This window comes from Planococcus citri, chromosome 2 (assembly GCF_950023065.1).
Source record: "Planococcus citri chromosome 2, ihPlaCitr1.1, whole genome shotgun sequence".
Lineage (NCBI taxonomy): Eukaryota > Metazoa > Arthropoda > Insecta > Hemiptera > Pseudococcidae > Planococcus > Planococcus citri.
In genome coordinates, this window is record NC_088678.1 from 4,145,622 (window position 1) to 4,167,783 (window position 22,162).

At 33.2% G+C, this 22,162-nt stretch overlaps 1 protein-coding gene across 8 annotated transcripts in view; it reads right to left on the reverse strand.

Annotated features, from left to right (window-relative positions):
* Positions 1-277: 277 nt before the first annotated feature.
* Positions 278-22,162, reverse strand: part of nuf (rab11 family-interacting protein nuf) — a 93,815-nt gene continuing 71,930 nt past the window's right edge. For 5 of the 8 annotated variants that reach the window (XM_065348097.1, XM_065348096.1, XM_065348094.1 and 2 more), the window contains 7 exons: positions 9,193-9,296; positions 8,734-8,874; positions 2,601-2,808; positions 2,358-2,505; positions 2,113-2,237; positions 1,440-1,475; positions 278-1,102 (listed from right to left, as the gene is read on the reverse strand). In XM_065348097.1, coding sequence (XP_065204169.1) covers positions 977-1,102; positions 1,440-1,475; positions 2,113-2,237; positions 2,358-2,505; positions 2,601-2,808; positions 8,734-8,874; positions 9,193-9,296 — 888 coding nt within the window. In that variant the 3' untranslated portion in view covers positions 278-976. Of the gene's footprint in view, positions 1,103-1,439; positions 1,476-2,112; positions 2,238-2,357; positions 2,506-2,600; positions 2,809-8,733; positions 8,875-9,192; positions 9,297-9,384; positions 9,754-17,624; positions 18,026-22,162 lie in introns of those variants that run through there. The other 3 variants (XM_065348098.1, XM_065348099.1, XM_065348095.1) reach the window with 3 other exon arrangements.

The following is a 22,162-nucleotide window of genomic DNA, read 5'->3' on the forward strand; positions in this document are numbered from 1 at the left end:
AAGACCCAAAAATTGCGATTTTCCCATCTTCTCTAATTTAACGAACGTAAAAAAATTAATTGAAACCAAAACCAGACCGATACGACATGGAATTGCCCTAATTATGAAAACAGAAACACTTAAGTTTTTCTCCAATAAAACCAATTATCAAATACCAACTTTTTCACCACAAAAATTCAAAAAATATATAAGTTAGATATATAATATATTAAATCTCTCAACCACTTTTTTGCACTTTCATTATCCACGACTCTCGAGAACACAAAAAAACAGAAAATATTGAAACAACATAATATCTTATTTATTCGACCACACAGGCTCGATACGTTTAAACAAAATAAACTTAAAGTATTACAAAAAAAATTCAAAATTGGCAAACAAGTAATAAGACACGAGAGAGTAATTTACATACGATATATAAATTGCAACATACACAAATCATTAATTTTCACAGCCTTATTTAAAAAATCGTATTATAACTTGATGAAAATGATAAGTAAAATATCAAAATTTCGAATCAAAAAAATAATTATCTATAAATTTTACAATTTTTTTCTCGTATCACTGGTATGTAGATACAGATACACCATATTATAAGCTCTCGGATAAATATATGTAGTAAATTGGTACAGGTATGAGGTAAAATACAATTCACGTAACAAAAACATAGTAGTAGTACATCGAGATGACTATAATTTCGTACATAAAAATCACAGTTAATTGTATTCCATTGGATTGCGTTACAATTTGGGGTAAATAAACATATTATTATTAAGTAACACGAACAAACACTATATAATAAGCATATTAATTCGCAATTTAAAAAAAAAAACAACAGAAACAATACAGTATATAATATAATATATAAGTACTTTACAAGTCGCGAATAGGTAATAAATTCTTATCGCAAACGATTGGCAATACTGTTTGATAGGTTATTTAGGTTTTTTCAACTACTATAAACCTACATACATCATCATAGAGGTGAACTTTTCACTTCTAAAAGTTGCGGGTAATTTTCAACGATGTTGAGTAAAATATTATCGATGTAAGCTCGTAATTGAGCGTTCACTTCTTGTTGCTCTTTTAAAGCGGTTTTCATCTGTAAAGTATAAAAGTGCCAAAATTAGTCAAATTCTACGAAATCGTCTGAGGAAAATTTAGAATAAAAATCAGGCGTGCGGCGATGGCGATGATGAAGCTCTCGTTATGACAAATCATACACTTTTATAGTCGGATTTTCCCGACGTACTGTACAATTGGGTGAATCATCGATTAGCAACGATCTTAATAAAAATATCATTCGCGTTACTCAGTGTTCATAACTAGAGCTATAATACATATTGCGAAAAAAATTCTGATGTATCCCAAAAGCGAGCACAATATCCCTTTCATGCGTATAAAAAAATGACGTCATGCAGAACAAAATTGGCAATTACCTCTTTCTTATCTTTTCGATTTACTAAAGCGCCATGCTGTGAAACAGAAATCAACGTTCGGTTTTAATATACATACAAACAAATGAACATGAAACTAACCCCCTCCCCCTTCTAACGATGTGATGTCGTAGATTATTTACACAATACGATGAATATCTAAAAAGATGAGTTAATAAAATGCACATGAATTTGGACTGAAGGCTCATTCCAAGGAAAATTAGTCAATATTTGGATTCAGATCAGTCGATTGAAAAATTTTGAGTAAAACTGGAGGACCTAAACCGAAAATTGAACTGATTTCTGAAGCGATTTGTGCAACGCTGAACAAAAGGCTTATCTTACACAGCGTGAGTACATCTTCGATGTTTTTTTTTTTTTTTTTTTTAATAACAATGCTGAAATTTTTATTCATCAAATAGGTATCATCCAAAAATATTTGTCTGGTTTTTTAATCAAAAGCTTACGAAATGTCCGCATAATTCGAACAGATAACTGATAATATTCTGAACGTATCAATTACACGATTCGATTCACTCGAATGAGAATCCAATGGCCGCGAAATGAAAATATTCGTATTCGCTGCAGTGCTTGTGATTAAGCGAAAGCACACTGCTCTTGCATCGTGAATTAACGGATGAGCAAAGTAAAAATGCAAGGTCGAAGGGATACTCACATCATCTTGAGTCATTTCTTCCAACTCGGCGGCCAAGTTATTCGAATCAGTTAATAACGAACGACCTTCTTGTATGCTTCGTGTTAACAACATCGCTTGCATTTCTTCGTAAGATTCTTGTAAGTCTTTAAGTAGGTAATAATTCGAACAGGAAAAAAAAACACGAGTATTCCGTTAGATAGTCAGATTACGAGAAATATTATACTTATAAAGAATTTTATTAAGTGACGTGGGACTCGACTCACTTCTATGTTCTTGTTTCAAAGAATCTAACTGAATTTGCAATTCGGTTTCTGTCTGAGATGGAAATTCTTTACAGTTTTGCAACGCTGTTAAGGCTGAGATTTTATCATTCCTCAAAGTTTCCATTTCTCTTCCTAAATCCTCCAACAACTAGATAGGTACAGAAAACATCGAGTATTAAAAGGGTTGTAAATGATATGAAGTTATAAGACGAAAGTGAAGGGTATTAAATAGGTGTGTTGTACCTGCTCGGCGATGATTTTCTGCTCTCTGTGACGTTTCTCTTGCTCTCGAAGTGTTTGCAGTTCGTCTTTAAGCGATGCGATTATCGTTTGAGATTCCTCTAAATGGTCTTTCAGTCTTTCTTTCTCTTTTCGTTGTAGTTCTAGTTCGTTTTTATACCTCGAAGTTTCTTCTTTTAGGTTCGTATTCGCCAATTCTAATGTTTGCAACCTGCGAACACATCAGAGAAAATTGATTAGGTAAGTAATAATAATTATTATTACTCAGAATATTATTCTGCATAAATAGAACGTCATTTTGAATATAAAAACTTATTCTTCATGTTCCTTGACGAGAAATTTTCGATTTTTGATCATTCGTAAAGAGACGTTATTCTTTTCGACAAATCTTTGACGAATTCAGTAACCGGAAAATTCGACCTTCCTACAGATTTTTCCTGCAAAATCCCTCCCCCCCCCCTCCATAAAAAATCTTCCCGAAGACGAATTCTTCACAGGGGAAAATTCTTCAATGAAATCGCTGGAGAAACATGCATTTCCGAAACTGCCAGAAAGAAACCCATTTTGGGCAAATGGTAGGAATAGGAAAATCGGTCAAGTAAGTTTGCCCTAACTTTAATTTGGACGGTTTTTATGAGACTTTTTGAACATGTGGAATTCTCAAAACATTTCTGGAGGCTCTGAAACGATTTGAAATCATTCTCCAGTCAGCTCTGCATGTTTTAATCAAGGTATAAAGTATATTTTAGATTTTCAACTTCATTATAGGTGAAATTTTGTGCAAATTCCAAGTTTCAAACATCTGCTAGAGGTTCCAGAACAGCTCGAAATTGTTTGAAAGTATTTCCAATCGATGGGGGGAGGGGGGGGTCGATCTCATGTTTCTAGATCAATTTCGTAAAATTTCGAGTTTTTCTTATTTTTGACCCAAATTTGGTTTTCAAAAATTCAAACGAAAAATTGAAAAATGCACATTAGCACATGAAATGTTGGCTTCTGAGATAACATTTTAACTGACTCTTGAATGAGGAAGGAGAGGGGAGAGGAAAACAATTTCAAACTATCGAAAAAAGTTGCACATTCAATTAATTTTTTCGAATGCTCCTATTCTGATTTCGAGAAACAAGTATTTGACCCCTTCCTCTTTCCCTCCCCCTTTCATAACAAAAACTAGCTCCAAGATGGGAGTTCGTTGAAACCTAAATTTTGAAATTTTAATCATCATTGGGTACAAAAGTTTTGAAAGCCATTATTTAAGAATTTGAAAACATTTCAGTGAAAACACTTTCTCAAGGTCAACAAATGAAAGCAGGATTTTTTTCAAATATTTCAATGTTATGGGAGGAGAAAAGAATTGAGTCAAAATTCATCCAAGACACAATTTAGCCATTTTTAAATGAAACTATGAAAAATAAAGAAAATCAAAATTCTACAACACGAAGGGAATAAATGAAAAAATTCATATAAGTTTTATTTTAAAAAAGGTGAAAAAATGAAAAAAAAACAAGAATTTTGAGCAATTTTTACAGGAAAAAAAAACAGTAATTTAAGCAGAACACGTTTTCAGATGTTCCAATTGAGGGGGAGGGGAGGGATGAGAATTTGGAGGATCGTGGTGAAATTTATTTCCATGTATTTTTTTGTATTTTCAAAGTAAATCAGAAAAAATTAAAAAATTTCAAAATTCTGAAAAAAACGCCGATAAATAAAAAGTTTCAAAGTTTGATTAAAAAAAAAATGGAAAACTTTGCTGCAATCTTGGCAACGTTTTTCAACAATTTTTTATGCACTTTGGCAAATTTTACCAAAATTTTGTTATTTTTCAAATGTTTACAGTGTTCTTAATGCTTTTTCAAGTGTTTTTGAATCATTTTGATGTGTTTTCAACAGTTTTTTAAGCATTTTTGACAATTCTCACAGAATTTCTTTCATTTTTTGATGATTGTAATGTTTATTGAGCACTTTTACATCATTTGAACACTTTTTCAAGTATTTTTAACAAAATTATATAATTTTTTTGACAATTTTTAGTGATTTTATTGCTGTTTTGAGTTTTTTAATATGATTTTTAACAAGGTTTTCATACGTTTTCGGGTTTCTTTTAACATATTGTACAAAAATTCCATCATTTTAAAGTGATTTATATTTTTTTGAATTTTTTTCAGTATTTCGACATCATTTTAACAAGTTTTTAACACTTTTCCATGCATTTTTTTAGAAAATTTTGTTAAAATTTTGTTTTTTTTTGTTAATTTTTATGTGTTTTTTAATGTTTTTTCTTGTGCTTAAGAGAAATTTTCCATTATATTTGATGCGAATTTTGCTGAATTTTATTTTTTAATATTTCTTTAATTTTAATTTTTTACACCATTTTAACGCAATTTCAACACTTTTTCGTGCATTTTAGCGAATTTTCCTGAAATTTTATTATAGTACCTTTAATTAATTTTAAGGAATTTCACTTCATTTTTCAACATATTTTTCAACATTTCAGCACGTTTGCAATTTTTTCCTTTCGTGTATATTTGCCAATTTTGATTACAATTTCATGTTTTTTTAAAAATAAATTTCAGATATTTGCATATTTTTTTGAGTTTTTTTGCTGAATTTTGATACGTTTTCAACATTTTTTCAAACATTTTTTGACGAATTTCACTGAAATTTCACTATAGAAAATTTTTGTTAATTTTCAGTGGTTTTTAATGATTTTTTGAATGTTTTTACAACTATACTTAATATGTAATTATCGCAAACTTTACTGACATTGGTAAAATTTTGATTTTTTTTCTTATTTTTGGCCCAAATTGTATTTTCAAAAAATTTACAAAAAATTGTAAAATCCCTTTCAGCATCTGGGATTTTGGCTGATGTAAGTATTTAGCATGATCTTCCAATTGATTCAGCCTCGTCCAGTTCAAAAAATTTTTCGACCAATGAAAATATCCAACTCGACCTTTGTCAAAAAAAAGATAGAAAATTTTTGTCAAAAAATCGAGAAAAATAGCCAAAAACTCATCAATTTTTTCAGTTTTTTGAAATTCGTAATAATGACCAAAAAATTTGGACTACTGTATTTCAAAATATTTCCTCAGTTTCACAAATGATATCTTTAGATGTTTTGGCTCAATTAATGTGAAATGTTATAATAATAATAATTCTTTATTTGAGATACATGCGGCAGCATTGCTGCCATCGTATCAAGTTAAGCATGTAAGTACACAGAATACAAATTTCAGCTTTAAAATATAGGGTAAAAAACTTGATTAAAACATAAAAGATAAAGATTTAAAACTATGGGTACATAAAATCTACTCCAGGTTATTTCAAAAAATTTGAACTCTTATTGATCCAGAGAGCTGAGATATTCTTCCAGGGTATAGTAAGCCCTAGTTATCAGCCATTCTTTCAGGACATGTTTGAATTTTTTTGCAGTTGGCTGGTTTTTTACACTCCCTGGAATCTGATTATATACTTTTGCAGCAGATGATACAGTGCTGCTCTGGAGAAGTTTTGTGCGGTGGTGGGGAGTTCTGAGGTTACCTCGTGATCTGGTACTGTATGGATGGGTAATTTTTGGAAAGGTTATAACCCCAGTATAAACCATGAGAGATATGTCCAGAATATATTGTGATATTGTAGTGAGAGTTTTATTATCAACAAAGGTGGGTCTGCATGTTTGTCTTAGAGGTAGTTTATAAATTGTTCTTATCGCACGTTTTTGTAGTGTGAGTATTTGCTTGACATAAGATGCATTACCCCCCCCCCCAAAAAAAACTACCCCATAGACCATTGTGGAGTGGAATAGTCCAAAATATGCAAGTCTGAGAGTTTTTTGATTTGTAATTTGGCGTAGCTGAAAGAGTAAAAAGTTTATAGATGACAAACGACTGGTTAATTTAGTGATGTATACATCCCATTTTAAATTGCATTGAACATCAACCCCCAAGAACTTTGCAGCACGAGAGACATTAGGTAGAGTTGAGAGAGTTTCTGCTACCAGGTCTGCCTCCTTGGGGGTTACATTGAAAGGCACTGTTACTGTTTTTTCCAAGTTTAAGCTCATGCAATTTGCATTAAACCAGCAGATCAAGTTTTTGAGAACATGTTCTGTTTTTTTAAGCAGTGTGTCCCAGCTACCACCTTTTAAAAACATAGTTGTATCATCTGCAAACTGGGTTAGAAGTGCATTAATGTAAGATGACAAATCGTTAACATAGAGAATGAACAATAAAGGTCCAAGTATGGAACCTTGGGGGACTCCTTTGTCTATTATTTTCTCTTCAGAAAAGGTGTAAGTCTCACCATTTTGGATTTTGACTATTTGTACCCTATTTTCGAGGAAGGATTTCAGCCAACTGTGGATTGGACCCCTTATTCCATATTTTTCCAACTTTCCCAGTAGAATTCTGTGGTTCATGGTATCAAAAGCTTTCGATAAGTCACAGAATATTGCCAATGAATTTTCACCCTCTTGGCCAGCTTGGAGAATTTTGTTCAATAAATTGAATATTGCTTTGGTGGTGTTTTTTCCACGACGGAAGCCAAATTGCGTTTCACTTAGAATGCTGTTAGCTGATAGGAATCGTATCAGTCGATTATACAACAGACGCTCAAAAATCTTTGAGAATACTGGTGTTACAGAGATGGGCCTATAGTTGTTTAAATTTGATTTTTCTCCTTTTTTATGTACAGGGGTTACAATACTTGATTTCAAGCTTTCTGGAAATTTTCCCTGATCTATGGAGTCATTAAAAAGTTCAGCAAGTATATGAGATATGTAGCGATCAGCTTGTTTGATAATACCTACATCTAAACCATAACTATCCCTGGAGTTGGAATGTTTGAGACCTTGTATGACATTAGAGACTTCAGCTGCAGTAGCTGGTAACACAAATATTGAGGAATCGTTAGCTAGAATAAGGGATAATGGGTCCAATGTTTGAGAAGAATTAACTACGTTATTCGCAACAGTTGCGAAATGTTGGCTGAATAACCTAGCCATATCAGCTGAGTTGGTATATTTGGTATCTTGGAATGTAATATGATCAATGGTTTGTTTGCATGGTTGATATGAGTTTATTATCTTCCGTGTAGTTTTGCAGATATTATTTGAGATTGCAACTTTGTGAGAGTTTGATTCTATATTTGCCCAATTGATCAATTTTTTATATTCCTTTTGACGGAGCTTGTATTCAATTTTTTCATCTTCAGACCCACCAAATTTCCAATTTGAGTAAGATTCTAATAGTCTAGTTTTTAGAGTGCGTATTTGGGTTTGAATACTATGAGGATAATGTAAGTGGTTAGGGTTATGATTTGTGTAAGTTTGAAGTGGGAAAGATAAGTTGTAGTGGTTCAAAAAAATATTTAAAAAATTAGAAAATTTTGAATTATTATCACCTATTTTCAGTGCATCCCAATTTTCAGAATCCAGAGAGTGGAAAAATTTTTCAAAATTTGTTTTAGAGAACATACGTTTTTTTAAAAGAGGTTGTTTTGCTGTATTCACAGATTTTTTGACCAGTTTCAAGGATAGGAGTACACTATTGTGATCCGATATATGTGGTGTATCTACCCTGGAAGAAAACTCAGAATCCCTATTACAGATAAAATTATCAATACAATTTCCAAAAATTTTCAGAAGACGAATTTAGGTAACTCAAAAATAAACGATTCGCAAATTTTCAAAGTCTCAGTAGAACCCTAAAAAAGGTCTTGTATTTCGAATGCAATGGCCTAGTTCGACGCAGAATCTCAAATAGGTACTTTTATTTGGGACTGTGCTGTTTCTTTCCAAAACAAGCTGACGCTGACGTAAGTACAGCAATAGGAGCGGAAAAACCAAGATTTTTTCGAAAATGCCCCCTTTGAGGATCCATATCTTCCCTCCGGAGGCACATCTGGAGCTAAAAATTTCTCTGGCTGACTTTCAACTCATAAATTTAAAATCTTCACTGATTTTGTTCAAAATCCTCAGATCATTTTTTTTTTTTCGATCCATCCTAAAATTTAGCCCACATATTTTGATCAGACTGACGGAATCGTTCACGAACGACCGAATCATTTCATCAGATAAATTCCCAAACCCTTGACAATAAAATTTAATTCCTCAGAACCGTTCACGATTAAAGCTTACCTGATGGCACAATTTTCCACTTGCAACTGCTTCTCCCTGTCGACTCTGGCAACCAATTCTCTGTGTCGTTTCTCTTCTTCGACCAATTTTTCTTCCGATCTGAGCTCCACTTCGCGAAGTTGTTCTTCTAAAATTAATATCCTACAAACACACACCAAAAAAGCAAATTACAACATGCAGATTTTATCATAAAAAAGGATCCTCATTCGCGATTGCATCAAAAACCAACGAGTTAGCCAATTCCGGTCACGAATAGTTAAATTCAGGACAAGGTGTGGTTTATGGAGAGGTCAACGCACGCACCTTTGCATAAGTAAGGGAAAAAGGCACACAGTTTTCTTTTCACTGAGTGACCGAACTATGGCAACGTAAAATTTAGGACGAGGGTTCGATTTTTTAAATATGTAATATAACGAACGATTTCTCCATTTATAAACGACCATCATGTATAACACGTACCTGGCTTGTAAAGTGGCATTTTCTTGTTTGGCACGGGTGTAACGTTCATCCGAATGAGTCTGATTATCAGCTAAAACATTCATCTGCTGTTGTAGCATTTGAACCTGATTTAAAAAACAAAACACGTCAGATTAAAATCATCCTCGTCCGATTTCGCAACATGGTTGCAGAAAAGCTTTAATATGTACGCACATTTTTTGCAGTCTTATCGAAACCTTGTTTACGATATTTTTGAGTCATTGGAAATGGTTTGAAATCTTTGTTCAAATCAACAACGTCGTTGTCGGAAATGGGACCGAATACTAGATCAGCCTCTGTATCGTACACGCAATTCGATTCGTCGTCGTTGCTGTTTACTGTGTCATCTACTATTTCGTCACTATGGTAATTATTTCCGAAAAATTCGAATTGCCCATCCCACATGTCAAATTCAAGTTCATCTTCCGTCATACTCATATTTTAAGCTTCGATTTATTCGAACAGTCATTTTACAAAATAGATTACGTAGTCGAAAATTACGAGGTTTTTTGTTTCTTTTCAACCTGAAAGGAAATTTTTACAGAATAAGAGTCGAGCTCGAAGTCATCTTGACGATCAGATACCTACATGAAAGAGAGGATGAGTGTTTCGATAAATTTTATCTGCACTGTTTTCCTATTTACTTAGTATTTGAATAAAACTAGATACAAATGACCTTCTTTTGTGATAACTAATTCTCTGGTAAGGCGAATGACCTCCACATCATATTATTTGCAACACATTAAAAACGAATTCTCATAATATGCATAACACTCCTAAATTTGCTGGATAATTTTAGATATTTAACAACCGAGAAATACTCGTAATAATCTAATAAAAATTATACGAACGTTTTGCAACGTATACCAATCGCCATATTCGACTAATAGATTTTACATTGTGCCATAAGAATGGTCCACAACAATGTACTGTACTCGTATTATTACTACCTACCTACTTATAAGTACCACCATAAGGCACAGCTACAATACATAACGTATCATAGGCTTACTTGGAATATTGTTGGTACCTATTTACTTTTGGTCGGAAATTATCTTCTCTAATTAAATAGAATTATCGTATATAGCTACACACAGAGATACCATATGCCCTTATCGACCTCTCACGTACAGATACACTCTATACCTATACTTCTACCATCAATTGACATAAACGAAAGTAAATATCTCCTCGTCTGTGTGTAGGTATATTGTAAGACCCAGCCATAAAAAACATCGTTAGAATTGTTCAAAGCAAGCCGCTCGAAAATTGAAATGTCTGAGCTGTTGATGTCATAAGTCGTAGGTCGACTTTCAAATTTGTATATTCGTTGGTTTATTAACTCGTCGTCGGGCTGCTGAAGGAATAAAAAAGCTATTCGAAGCGATATTAGGATCGAAAATAATGAGAAGCCAAGAAATCGTGAAATATGTATTTTCAACTAATCTAATTATACTTACATAAATTCAAGGACGTGGCAATAAATCACGAATTCGATTTTTTTTATAAGTAGATATTTTTAGGAATAAAATGAAGAAAAAAATTTTAAAAAAGAAGGAAAAATGCGACGTTCAATTTGTAATGAAATTTTTAAATACAAGTCTCATATTTATTACAACTGCATTTTTGACTCATTGGGGTGTCTGCTGGAATTTTAGTCTTTTTTCTTGAACTTCGCTGGACCTCACTTTTCTCAAGAAATTGTCTCGAGGTGACCACCTCTGATTTGAATGAGAAGGTGGTACATTTATTTAGAACGAGTATGATTAGAAACTCTCTTCATCAAAATTTCAGCATGCTCAAATTGATTTTTCAATTTTTGACAAACTTTTGAAAATCCAACATTGATCATTTTCAATGATTTATGCTTTTACCCCCTTGTTTTAATGCATACCTAATTATTTATCAGAGGTAAATTTTATCGATTGAAAAATTTGCTGAATGTTTTCGGGGGGGGGGGAGGGTGATTTCATTACAAAAGTTTAAATTTATCATCTCAACTAGCAAAATCATACTTCAGAGTTTCAAGAATTTTCTGCTCAAGAAATTCAGTAGGTACTCAAATCATATTTGACACTATTGTACGAAGACGAACTAATGGTACGAGGGGGGGGGGGGGAGAACGCTCTGAAAATTTTAAAAATTGATATTTAAGTAAATTTTTGGACATTCATGACATCCCTCTCGAGGTCTTTTTCAACAAAAATCAACAAAAAAAAAACTTGAAAAGTAATCCTTGAAATGGGTAAAATTTGAAGATAGATTCAACGTTAGATTGAAAGAAAAGAAAAGGGATTTATAAGGACACGAAATTAATGAAAAATCAAATTCTTAGGAGCGTTTAAACACCTTTCTCCAAACTATTCCAAGTCCATCATGCTCCAATCAGAATGTTTATTTCAATTAATCAATGAAAATTTTTTAAATTAAGCGAATTTTCATATCTTTCAAAAGTTTGGATTCCACAACCTTATTCCAGTGCAAAAAACTTCAACGCAGAAAAAAAAGCTCGAAATTGGGAAAAATAACAACCAATTTTTAAATTTTTGAGCCATTCAACTGCTCCCCTACTTTCTCACTTCGTTTTGAGATTATTATACTCCAAAGATGATTAAAGTAATATCTGTTTCAATTTTTTTGAAATGCAAAAATTCTCACCAATTTTCGGATGCATAAATACTTACCTTTTCAAATGGAAGAGGTGAGCGTTGGGGGAAGGGGAAGGGGTTGCTGAGGACAAAATTACTTTTCAATACTCATCTCATACAAATTTTCAAATTTTAGGATTCAAATACCTTGAATTGATATTAAAATGGAGAAAAAAAATCATTTTGATCTCATGAAAGACCATTTGATAGGAGGGGAAGAGGGGAAGGGGGAGTGCGTGCTCATTTTCTCCAAAAACAGTCCAGTTCTTACCTAAGGTTAAATTTCTATGCATGAGATATGGATCCTCAAACGGGGCATATTTTCGAAAAAATCGTGGTTTTTTCACTTCAGCTCTTTCCCAACCCAAAAATAAGCAAATTGAAAAGTTTAAATCGCTCAAAACCCTAAAAAGTAGTCTTGGATTTGAAATATGTACTATCTTTTGGAATTGGGCCATATTTTACAAAACAGGTTAGGTAAGGGCTGTAGCGAAAACACCACAATTTTTTCGAAAATTCTCACCCTGTATGAGGGGTCATATCTGCCCTTCAGGGGACGAACCTCCTGAGCTAACATTTTTCTGAGTGACTTTCAACTCAAAATGAAGGTCTTCCTGTACTGAATTTAATCAAAATTCTTTGACCTTTGTTTTTTTATAGGAGGGAGTATCCCCTCTATAGTGTGTATACTGTATATTAAGCCACGATACCGCTCAATTTAACTAAGTAGGTAGGTAGAATTTTTTAGCTTTAAATTTCCTACCTAACTACTTGAAGGATTTGCGAAAAAAAAGTGGAAGAAATTAATTCAAGGTTGAAAATATGTACATTTTGCATGTGCTACTCGTATGTACGTAGAATTAGTCTTGTAAATTTTGTATTTTTTCTTCTCCTCTTTCTCATACTTGTACGCTAATTATTGAATGAATGTTTTTTTCTTTTTTTTTTTTCAAATCTTGTAATGTATGTACAATGTACATCGTCATTTGTATTCTTATTGTTATTGAGGGGAAACGTTGAACAGTATTTTTCCCAGCCATTAGCGCGTTTAATTGAGCCACTCGGGATGAAGGTGTTAAAACTCGATTCTACGAGTTGGTTTCTTTGTATGACCGTTGCTCAGATGTCAGATCTGGGGCGAGAAGTGGTAAAGAGAGGTATTTTAGATTGTATGTAGTAGGTACTCGTATACTCTTGAAGTTTGTCGGTTTTGAAACTTTATCATGCAAATTAACTCGTATATGTATGTGATGAAATTTTCTAAGAATTTTTTTTCTTTTACTTCCTGCTCAATTTTTAATTGAAATTATGTACTTATACGAGCTAAGTTTCGCGATTAGATCCTTGTGAGGTAAAAACAGAACAGGATGGCTTTTAATCGATCGAAAAGGTCACGAATAAGATAAAAACCAAGTTTATAAGAGCTGAATTTCATTTCGACCCTACCTATTCATGGCATTTTTTTCAATTTTTCAAAAACTGGAGATTCTGAAAATCCGCTAGGGTTCCAAAACAGCTCGAATCCATCACTATTCTATTTAGGAGGTCAAATATAGGGCATAAATTAAATTTCAGCCTTTTAAGTTTATTTGATCAAATTTTGATTTCTTTTCTTAGATAATGTGCTTAATTTGAAATTTTAAAAATTCATCAAAAATTGAGAAATGAACGTCAATAGCTGAAATTTGCGCTGGTGGTGTGTATGGATCATTTTTTGATTCCGCTAATGAAAAAGGTCTATAGATAGATTATAGGTATAGGTAGAAGAACTATTTATGGAGATGATACACGACTAGCTTAAATTGAAGTTACATCCATTGAGGAGGCGCCACAAATAGAAATGTGGGAGCTGAGGAATGCAGTGAAGAGAGCCAGAAACCACAAGGCAGTGGAAGAAGACCTCATAACAGCAGACTTGATCAAACACATAACCAGGCTTGTCGGACCAGACCAAAAAACCGGACCAATGACCGCGACCAGACCCAAAAATGCACACAAGACCAAGTGGACCGGACCAGACCTTGGACCTCTAAAAAAATTTATGTAAATATTAACCAAACAGGTGACCCTTTTCCGAAAAAATAACAAGGAAAGACTGAGATGGAAGACCTTTCTAAAAAATCGGACCAATGACCGCGGTTTGGACCTCAGTTATGTCCAATTTTTCAAATTTATAATGCTATTTTAGATGTCTATTTCGAATAAATTTCCATTGCGATTTAATTTCTTTCGAAGTTTCAATGTTATGAAAGTAAAAATCCCATTTTTCAACTCATCTTATGTGTTAGGAAGCTTTTCTATTTCTGAAAAATGAAGACCATTTTTTGGACCTGGGCTGACCCATGGACCACGATGAAAATTTCTGGTCAGGACCAGACCAGACAGACCTACAAAAGACAAAAAATGCATAACCAAATGACTGGACCGGACCAGACCATTTGAAAGCTCTAAACTAGGACCTTGATTTTGGAGCAACTGCAAAACCTGAGTGGTCCTACAAGCCTGCACATAACACCACAGTATGAAAAGGAGCTTTTGAAGATAATAAATAAAATATATCATAGTGTACTTCCAAAGGACTTCAAAGCATCAAAGCAGTGAACTTTGTACCAATACCAAAAAAGACTAAATCGCAAAAATGCTCAGAGTACATAAGCATCACATTATGACATTAATGATGAGCCACGCACTACAGCTGCTACTTACCATCATAAATGCCAGAATAGAAAAGAAGATTAATGAAAACCTCAGTGAAATTCAATACGGCTTTGTAGCAAAGAAAGAGACCAGAGATGCAATAGCCCGACTGAAAGTGATTCACTTTCATAGATCACCGAATGCTAACAAGGAAATAATTGCATGTTTTATCAATTACAGAAAGGAATTTGATTGTGTTAACCATGAGAGGATGTTGAAGATCCTAAAGAAGCACAACGTCAATGACAAAGACCTGCAAATAATAAGGAATCTGTCCTGGGAACAGAGTGCAAATCATCAAAATTGGAAATGTACATACACTCTGAGAATGGATGTGCTATTAAAAAGAATCCGTACAACAATGACCATGCTAATTTCTTTTCAATGTGAATGTCGACCCATCCACATCCGTCACTTTTGGATGCCACATCACATGTTGATGTGAATTTTGACCCTGTGTCGAGCTAATTGTTAATGTAATTGTCGACTGATGTTGATCTGCATTTGTGTCGACAATTGGCTCAACACAGGGTCGAAATGCACATCGTCATGGGGCATCCAAAAGTGACAGATGTGGATGGATCAACATTCATATCAACATTTATGTCAACCTCCTGCTTTGTAAAATTATGAAATTTGAGTTTAAAAATTTTTAATTTTTTTTCCAAAAATGATTTCCTATGATGTGGCTATTGCTCGTGCTGAAAACAGCATCGATGCAAAGTCCACTTCCAAAGAAGTACAGACAAAAAGTCTGTATAATCAAAAAGTTGATCAGAAATTCCTTATATCAAAGATGGTGCAATACTTTATCTAAGAGTACTAAACTAATCCATTTTCATGTCGACATGTCGATGTTAATGTTGATGTGAAATTTGACATCAACAATTACATCCACAATATCAACATCATATCATCTACAACTCCAAACTGTGGAAAAGTGAATAATTTCATCAATGCCCTAAAAAATTTGTTTTCCTCACTGAACAAGATCATATTTTGAATGTTTACTTAACTTTCAAACACTAAAACATAAATTTTAATTCTGAAAAATTGGTCGACATAGTTGTAGATGTAAATTTTGAGTATTGAATTTTACACCTACATGCCAAGATGGCATGCCGAGGTATCAGAAATAATGAGAAAATTTCGAAACTTTTCATTTACCTGGCTTTTGTACAGACAGAATATTCCTACTAAATAATTAATTGATCACGTTTCCATCAATATGTTGGAAAAAAACATAGTTGATGTAAATGTCGATGTCGACAATTGTTGTGCAGGAGGAGTGAGGCAGGGATGCCCACTATCACCTAGGCTGTTTGACTTGTATGCAAATAAATTTATGAGAGAAGTAAGAATTGAGAGAATGGGACTAGAGATCAATGGCAAAAGAATCAATGAAATAAGCTACGCAGATGATAAAGTGATTCTTGCTGGAACTGAAGCGCAAATGCAGGTAATGATCAACTGAATGAACAGCGCTGGATTAAAATATGGAATGAAGATAAACGCAGGCAGGACCAAGGTTATGAAATTCACCAAGAAAGAAGATAAAGAGGAAAATGAAATTACACACAAAATACGAGAAAATGGTAGGTATTTTCATGCTAGTGGTACAGGGGAAAATTCAAGGAAACCCGACAAAAGGGAGAAGACGATCAGAGCTGCTGACAACAAACTTGCCAGCTAACTCTCCCAGCAAAACCTTGAAATAAACTATCAAATGCGCTAGAATACGATTGATAAGGTTAGAATCACATGCATGCCATCTCCTGTAAAGAAGCTGAGACCACAATGACAAGTCGACAAGGAAGATATTTCTACGCTGTCAATTAAAAGGCTATTATTGTTATTATCTTCCCTGCAGGGGGACCTTCTGAGCTAACATTTTTTCTGAGTGATTTTCAACTCAAAATGAGTCTCCACTAAATCTAGTTGGAATCTTTTGACATTTTTTTTTTTTTTTTTTTTTTTTTTTTTTAAGAGATCCCCTTACCTACTGTATTTTACACACTTCCTTTTGCAATAACACATGTTTCATACCATATCAGAAAATCTACTCCATATCTTAAACAATTTGTAAATTATCATTTTCCTAAATTATCTATCTATTGATTAGGTACTACACACGAAAGATAATTAAAACTCCACACAGTACATATACACTCATAGTACATAGTTCAAAATACTGACTAACAAAGTGGAATGAAAACTTACTCTTCTACAATATTGGTCAATGGGTTCCAATTACATGAACCACAAAATCTTACATATCCAATCACACAGACCTACTTACTTATTACCGGCTATTGTTATACCTACTCGTTCATTCGCATACAATAAGCTAATAAATTAACCAAATATTTCCGAAATATGACTAAGCAGGGACGGAAGTGAGCACAGAGTAAAATTCTCCTACATTGATAAGCTAACTATGAACAACATCTAACAGTGATTTCACCATGAACAAGTAGCTACTTCCGCTGTGATAGTGAGAAGAGAAAAACCATAGTCTCACTATTTTTTCCTAATACCTCTTTTGTATACACATGAATAGATATTGTATGATGACGGAGCACGAGTTCATTATCATCATAATAAAGGATTCTGTGTATTTCTGGGAAGCTACGTATACTACATAACTACCTACCTACATCTTTCTATGCTCCAAATGCATCATATATAAGAGTTGCTCTCCTCTTCACCTTTGTACCTTTTCAATTCATAAAAACTGTTTTACATAAAGTCGAGTCAACTACATATATTACCTAATTACACAGGTTTTTTTTGCAATTTCATTAACGTTGTTTTCTTTTTGGGAAATAAATTAAGCAAATTTAACATACGTTGTAATTTTTTACTACCTATTAATAGATCGAGCTGTAGCTATACGTGTGAAAACATCGTGTACGAATATAATGTACTCGTACATATCATTGCCAAAAAGAAACTAACCTAACCTACCTATTTGTATCTATCAGTAATTTATCGAAACACCCTTTACTCTCTAATCATATACATAGGTACGTATGAGTATCTAGATCTACACATTTTGCGAAACCCTACCTGCGATCGATCCTAGCTTACAGGTATTTATTTATGGAAAGTGAAATTTAAAACAGTATAGGAAATAATGCAGGCGAATAAAAGAATGGCAATAGTCGCGACGAAATCGACATTAAAAAGCGTAACTAAACGCGAACATATTACACGAACAATAAGTCTAAGTACACGCCACACACTATTAGACGATCATATTATACGAACTGAACTGAACGTTGAACTGATAAGTTTATACTAATGAATGATAAAAAAAAATTTAGAAAAACGTACGAACGCGTCCAACTTACACACGATGAAAATAAGAACTATACTGTGGGCATCGCGCTGCTCGAAAATAATTAGCGCTTTGGGCGCTATTATCGTTTAACTACGTCATACCCTCGCATCGTCTTAATATAATATGATGTATGCTGAGTACACATGACATATCTATACAGATTACAGTACACAGAAACATTACGATTTACGAGACCATATGAGCCAGGAAACGAAAAATTCATCATATATCGTCACCGATTCATCGAACAAATTGCGCATCGTAAACTGAACCACGCGTCTTGAGTAATTGCTGTTTAGCTTCTCGTTTATATGTAGTCGGTAGCTTTTCCGGTGAGGAAAACGGAGGAGTGTGTGGGAGTCATTTGCAATTGTAATTTAAGATAACGAAGAACGAACAAGTTCTATAGCTTTCGGTAAGAGAATTTTAAAAAGCATTTCACTATGGCTGAACATAATCAATTGATCAAATTGAGATGAAAATGCTGAAATCCGGTTCGTATGAATTCTATTTTCGATCTTTCGAGTGGATTGGTGATGGTTTCGAACTGTTCTGGAGCCTCCAGCAGATTTTCGGATTCTCCAGTTTATCATAAAAGTTATCGTAAGTGAGGTGAAAATGAAATTTTGCACCAATAAATTTCAATTCATCGTCTTTGTGACCATTTGGTACAATTTTCGACATTTTTGCTGGAGAAAATTTTGGATTTTAATCAGCACGAAAAGAGTTTGAAAATATGTGCTTAAATCGATCAAAAGGATCAGAAAGATGGTAAACCCGGTTTATAGACACTGAATTTCATTTTCATCCCATCTATACTGGATTTTTTCGAAAACTGGAGAATTCGAAAATTCGCTGGAGGCTCCAGAACTGTTCGAAACCACCGCTAATCGACTCGGTGGGTCGAGAATAAGGTATAAACCAAATTTCAGCCTTTTATATCAATTTGATCAAATTTTGAAATTTTTCATGAGAAATGGGCCAAAATTTGAATGTTCAAAAATTCGAAAAAAAATCAAAAAATGTATTTTAGCACCTTAAAATTTGCCAGTAGGGTATTTTGGGGTCCCCTGTTGATTCCCTGAAATTTTAATTACTCATATCTGAGGTGTTCTTCAAAAGTGAATGCCAGTTTTAAGCCTCCTAGGGTAATTTGAGGAGGTTTAATTGAAAGAGAAGCAAAAATTTATTTTTTAGTACAAAAAAGGCACCAACTGGCAAAAAAGTTTTTGAACCACACAAAGCAGAATCAAATGAGCCTGCAAAAAATACATCACCAGACAAATTTTCAGGAGCTAAAGTGTAGGTAAGTAGGTAAATTTTTTGATTTTTGGGGAATTTTTGAAAATTAAATTTGGACCATAATTGGGGAAAAATCAAAATTTTACCAAATTGACCTATAATGATGAACTTTTGCATACCTATTTATTTATACCTATTTTCGATCTCATAAATCGAATTTAACCCTTTAATGCATGATTTTTAGATTTTGTTCAAATAATTATTTTTGGATGCCTTACAACCCTCAAAACACCAGAAAAATATTGAAAAAAATCCCAACCACCAAACACGACCCCAGGGGTCAAAAAACAGCTGTGGTCGTATGTGACCACTCATGCATGTATTGTACACGAAAGAAAAAAAAAATGAAGAACAAGTGAAAAAATTTCTTTGCTTATTGCAAATGAAATGCCTTAAAATAGTTACTAGTTGACCATAAAACCAACAAAAATGCCACATTATGCACAAAATTCATTATTAAGGTCATTTTTGCATATTTTTGGCACATCCTATCTATCTACCCTTATATTTTGATCTGTTATCATTCATCAAATTCATGAGGAGCCCATAAATACAGAATTAGAAGTAGTATCAGTACAAAATTAGACATTTACTATTATTTTCATCATCCCCACTATTGCAACTGTCATCTTTCCTACCCAAAATCATGTTTAGAGCGTGCACAACCGCATCAACATCCTTGAATTTATCAATTATTTTTGTAAATTCGCGTTTCAAGGGAAATTTTTCAGTTGTTTATTCATTTTAAGTAAATATAATTCATTAAAAGTAAAATAAAGTGACCAAAAGACATTATTGATAACAGTTAATGAATCAAAAATTTCATTGGAAGACTTTGTTTTGTGCATGGGTGGTCATATACGACCACAGCTGAGAATTCATTTGTGGAGCCACCAAGTGTTACAATCATCCGAAAAACAGTTTTGATCGCTAGTATAGAGTGCGCCCTACAACAAAAAAAGATACAAGGCACCACAAATTTACCTGGAGGGCTGAAAAAAATTTTTGTGTTTACTGTTATCAAAAAATTATGCGAATTTATGAATTTTTTTACAAATTAGCATATTATGAGAAATAAATGTGAGAAATTAATCTAAAACTGAGTGAATGTGATGTAATATAGTCTACTAATGTGTATAAAAGACATTTTGAGACCAATTAATAAATTATCAGCATGTAGTGACCACTTTTGTAGCTGTGGTCAGTTGGTCACATATGACCATCCATGCATTTAAGGGTTAAAAAGTTTCGATTCGTTTTAAGCAGTTTTGGAGCCACCAAACTTTTTTTTGAAAATTGAAATTTTTACGAAGTTTTACCATTAATGATGTTGGAAAGCTAAAATTTTATTTATACCATAATTTCAACATGCTGAGTCTGCTGAAGATAGTTTCAAGCCAATCCAGAGCTTCCAGACCTATTTTGGAAATACCATATTTTCAAAAAGCAAGGCTCATACTCAAATTTTTTTCAAAAAAGTGACCTCAGCAATCAAAAAACCTCAAAAAAAGAACCTAACCAAAAAAGTGATGAAAAGTGATGGAGGCTTGTCTTGATAACCTGTAACCCCCCCCCCCCCATTCCAAAAAACCACCTACATTACAAATTGAAATGTTCTCTACATTTTTTGGAAAAAAAAAATATATATATTTTAAGCCAAAAACGAGATATCAGAAATTGTTGCAAAAAGAAGGGCTTTTTGGAAATTTTGATTAAAAAAACGAGGCTTTTGGACAATTTTTGAAAAAAATCGCAGTTTTTGGAATTTTTTGCAAAAAAAACCGCAATTGAAAATTTTTATCAATTTTTGAAAAAGGGAGAATTTTTTATAATTTTAACAAAAAGCAGGACTTTTCTTTGACAATTCTGATGAAAAACTGCATTTTTGAGTAATTTTTGAAAAAAATTGAGACCGTTGGACAATTTTTCTAAAAAGTGAGCATTTCTTTCGAACAGCAAAAGTTTGACAATTTTATAGAAAAAAGTAACAATTTTTAGGATTTATTGGCAAAAAATGAATGTTTCACAATTATTGGCCAAAAAGGGAGGTTTTTGCCACTTTTTGGTAATGAAAACAAAGCTCTAGATCGGTTTATGAAAGCATTGGCAATCGACTCAACATGTTAAAATGATACGATAAAGTGAATTTCAACTTTGAAAAATCTACTGGAGGCTCCAGGACTACTCAAAATAGTTCGAAACGATTTCCTTTTGATTTGGAGGATCGAAAACAGGATTCCTTACATGCCAAATTTCACCTTTGCAGATCGATTTGGTGAGATTCTGATTTTTCCCATTTTATTTGACTCAAAATCTTCAGAAAATCACCAAAAATTGAGAAATGCACTTTAGTACATATCTGAAATTTCTCCTGGCAGTGTATTTTTGTATTCTTTTCGAATCCAGTTTTAAAATGTTTTCGTCAGATAAGATAGTTCCCTCGTAAGAAGAAGTGAAATTATGCTCTGTTTTCATCATTTTTGATTTGGTTTCGTCAAATAAATCTTCTACAAATTAACTCATGGAAGATGAAAATTGTCATTTACATTTTGGAAAACACCTTAGATATGCTTATTAAAGGTTATTTTCACTCTGCAGGCTCCAGTGATGGGGGAAAAAAATCAAAAACCGTTCAAAAAAGGTACGAAAATAAACTTATTTGTGACTGGAAAAAAATGGAGAAGGGTTGAAAAGGTTGAATGATCTTCCCTCGTCAATTTGGAGGGGTGGAGGGAGGATGAAAAAAACACAAAAAAATCTGGATTTTTCTCCTCCATGCATCTCTAAGACATTGATTTTTGAAAATTTTATAATCTACTCTCAATTGATTCCTATTTTGATTTTTTCTTACAATTTTCACGCCCCTCTCTATCCTCTCCCTTGTCACCCTCTGAAAAATTGTACAAACACGAGTGTTGGGTCAAGGTCATCTCCACTCAAATCTTTCAAATGCTTCGCGAAC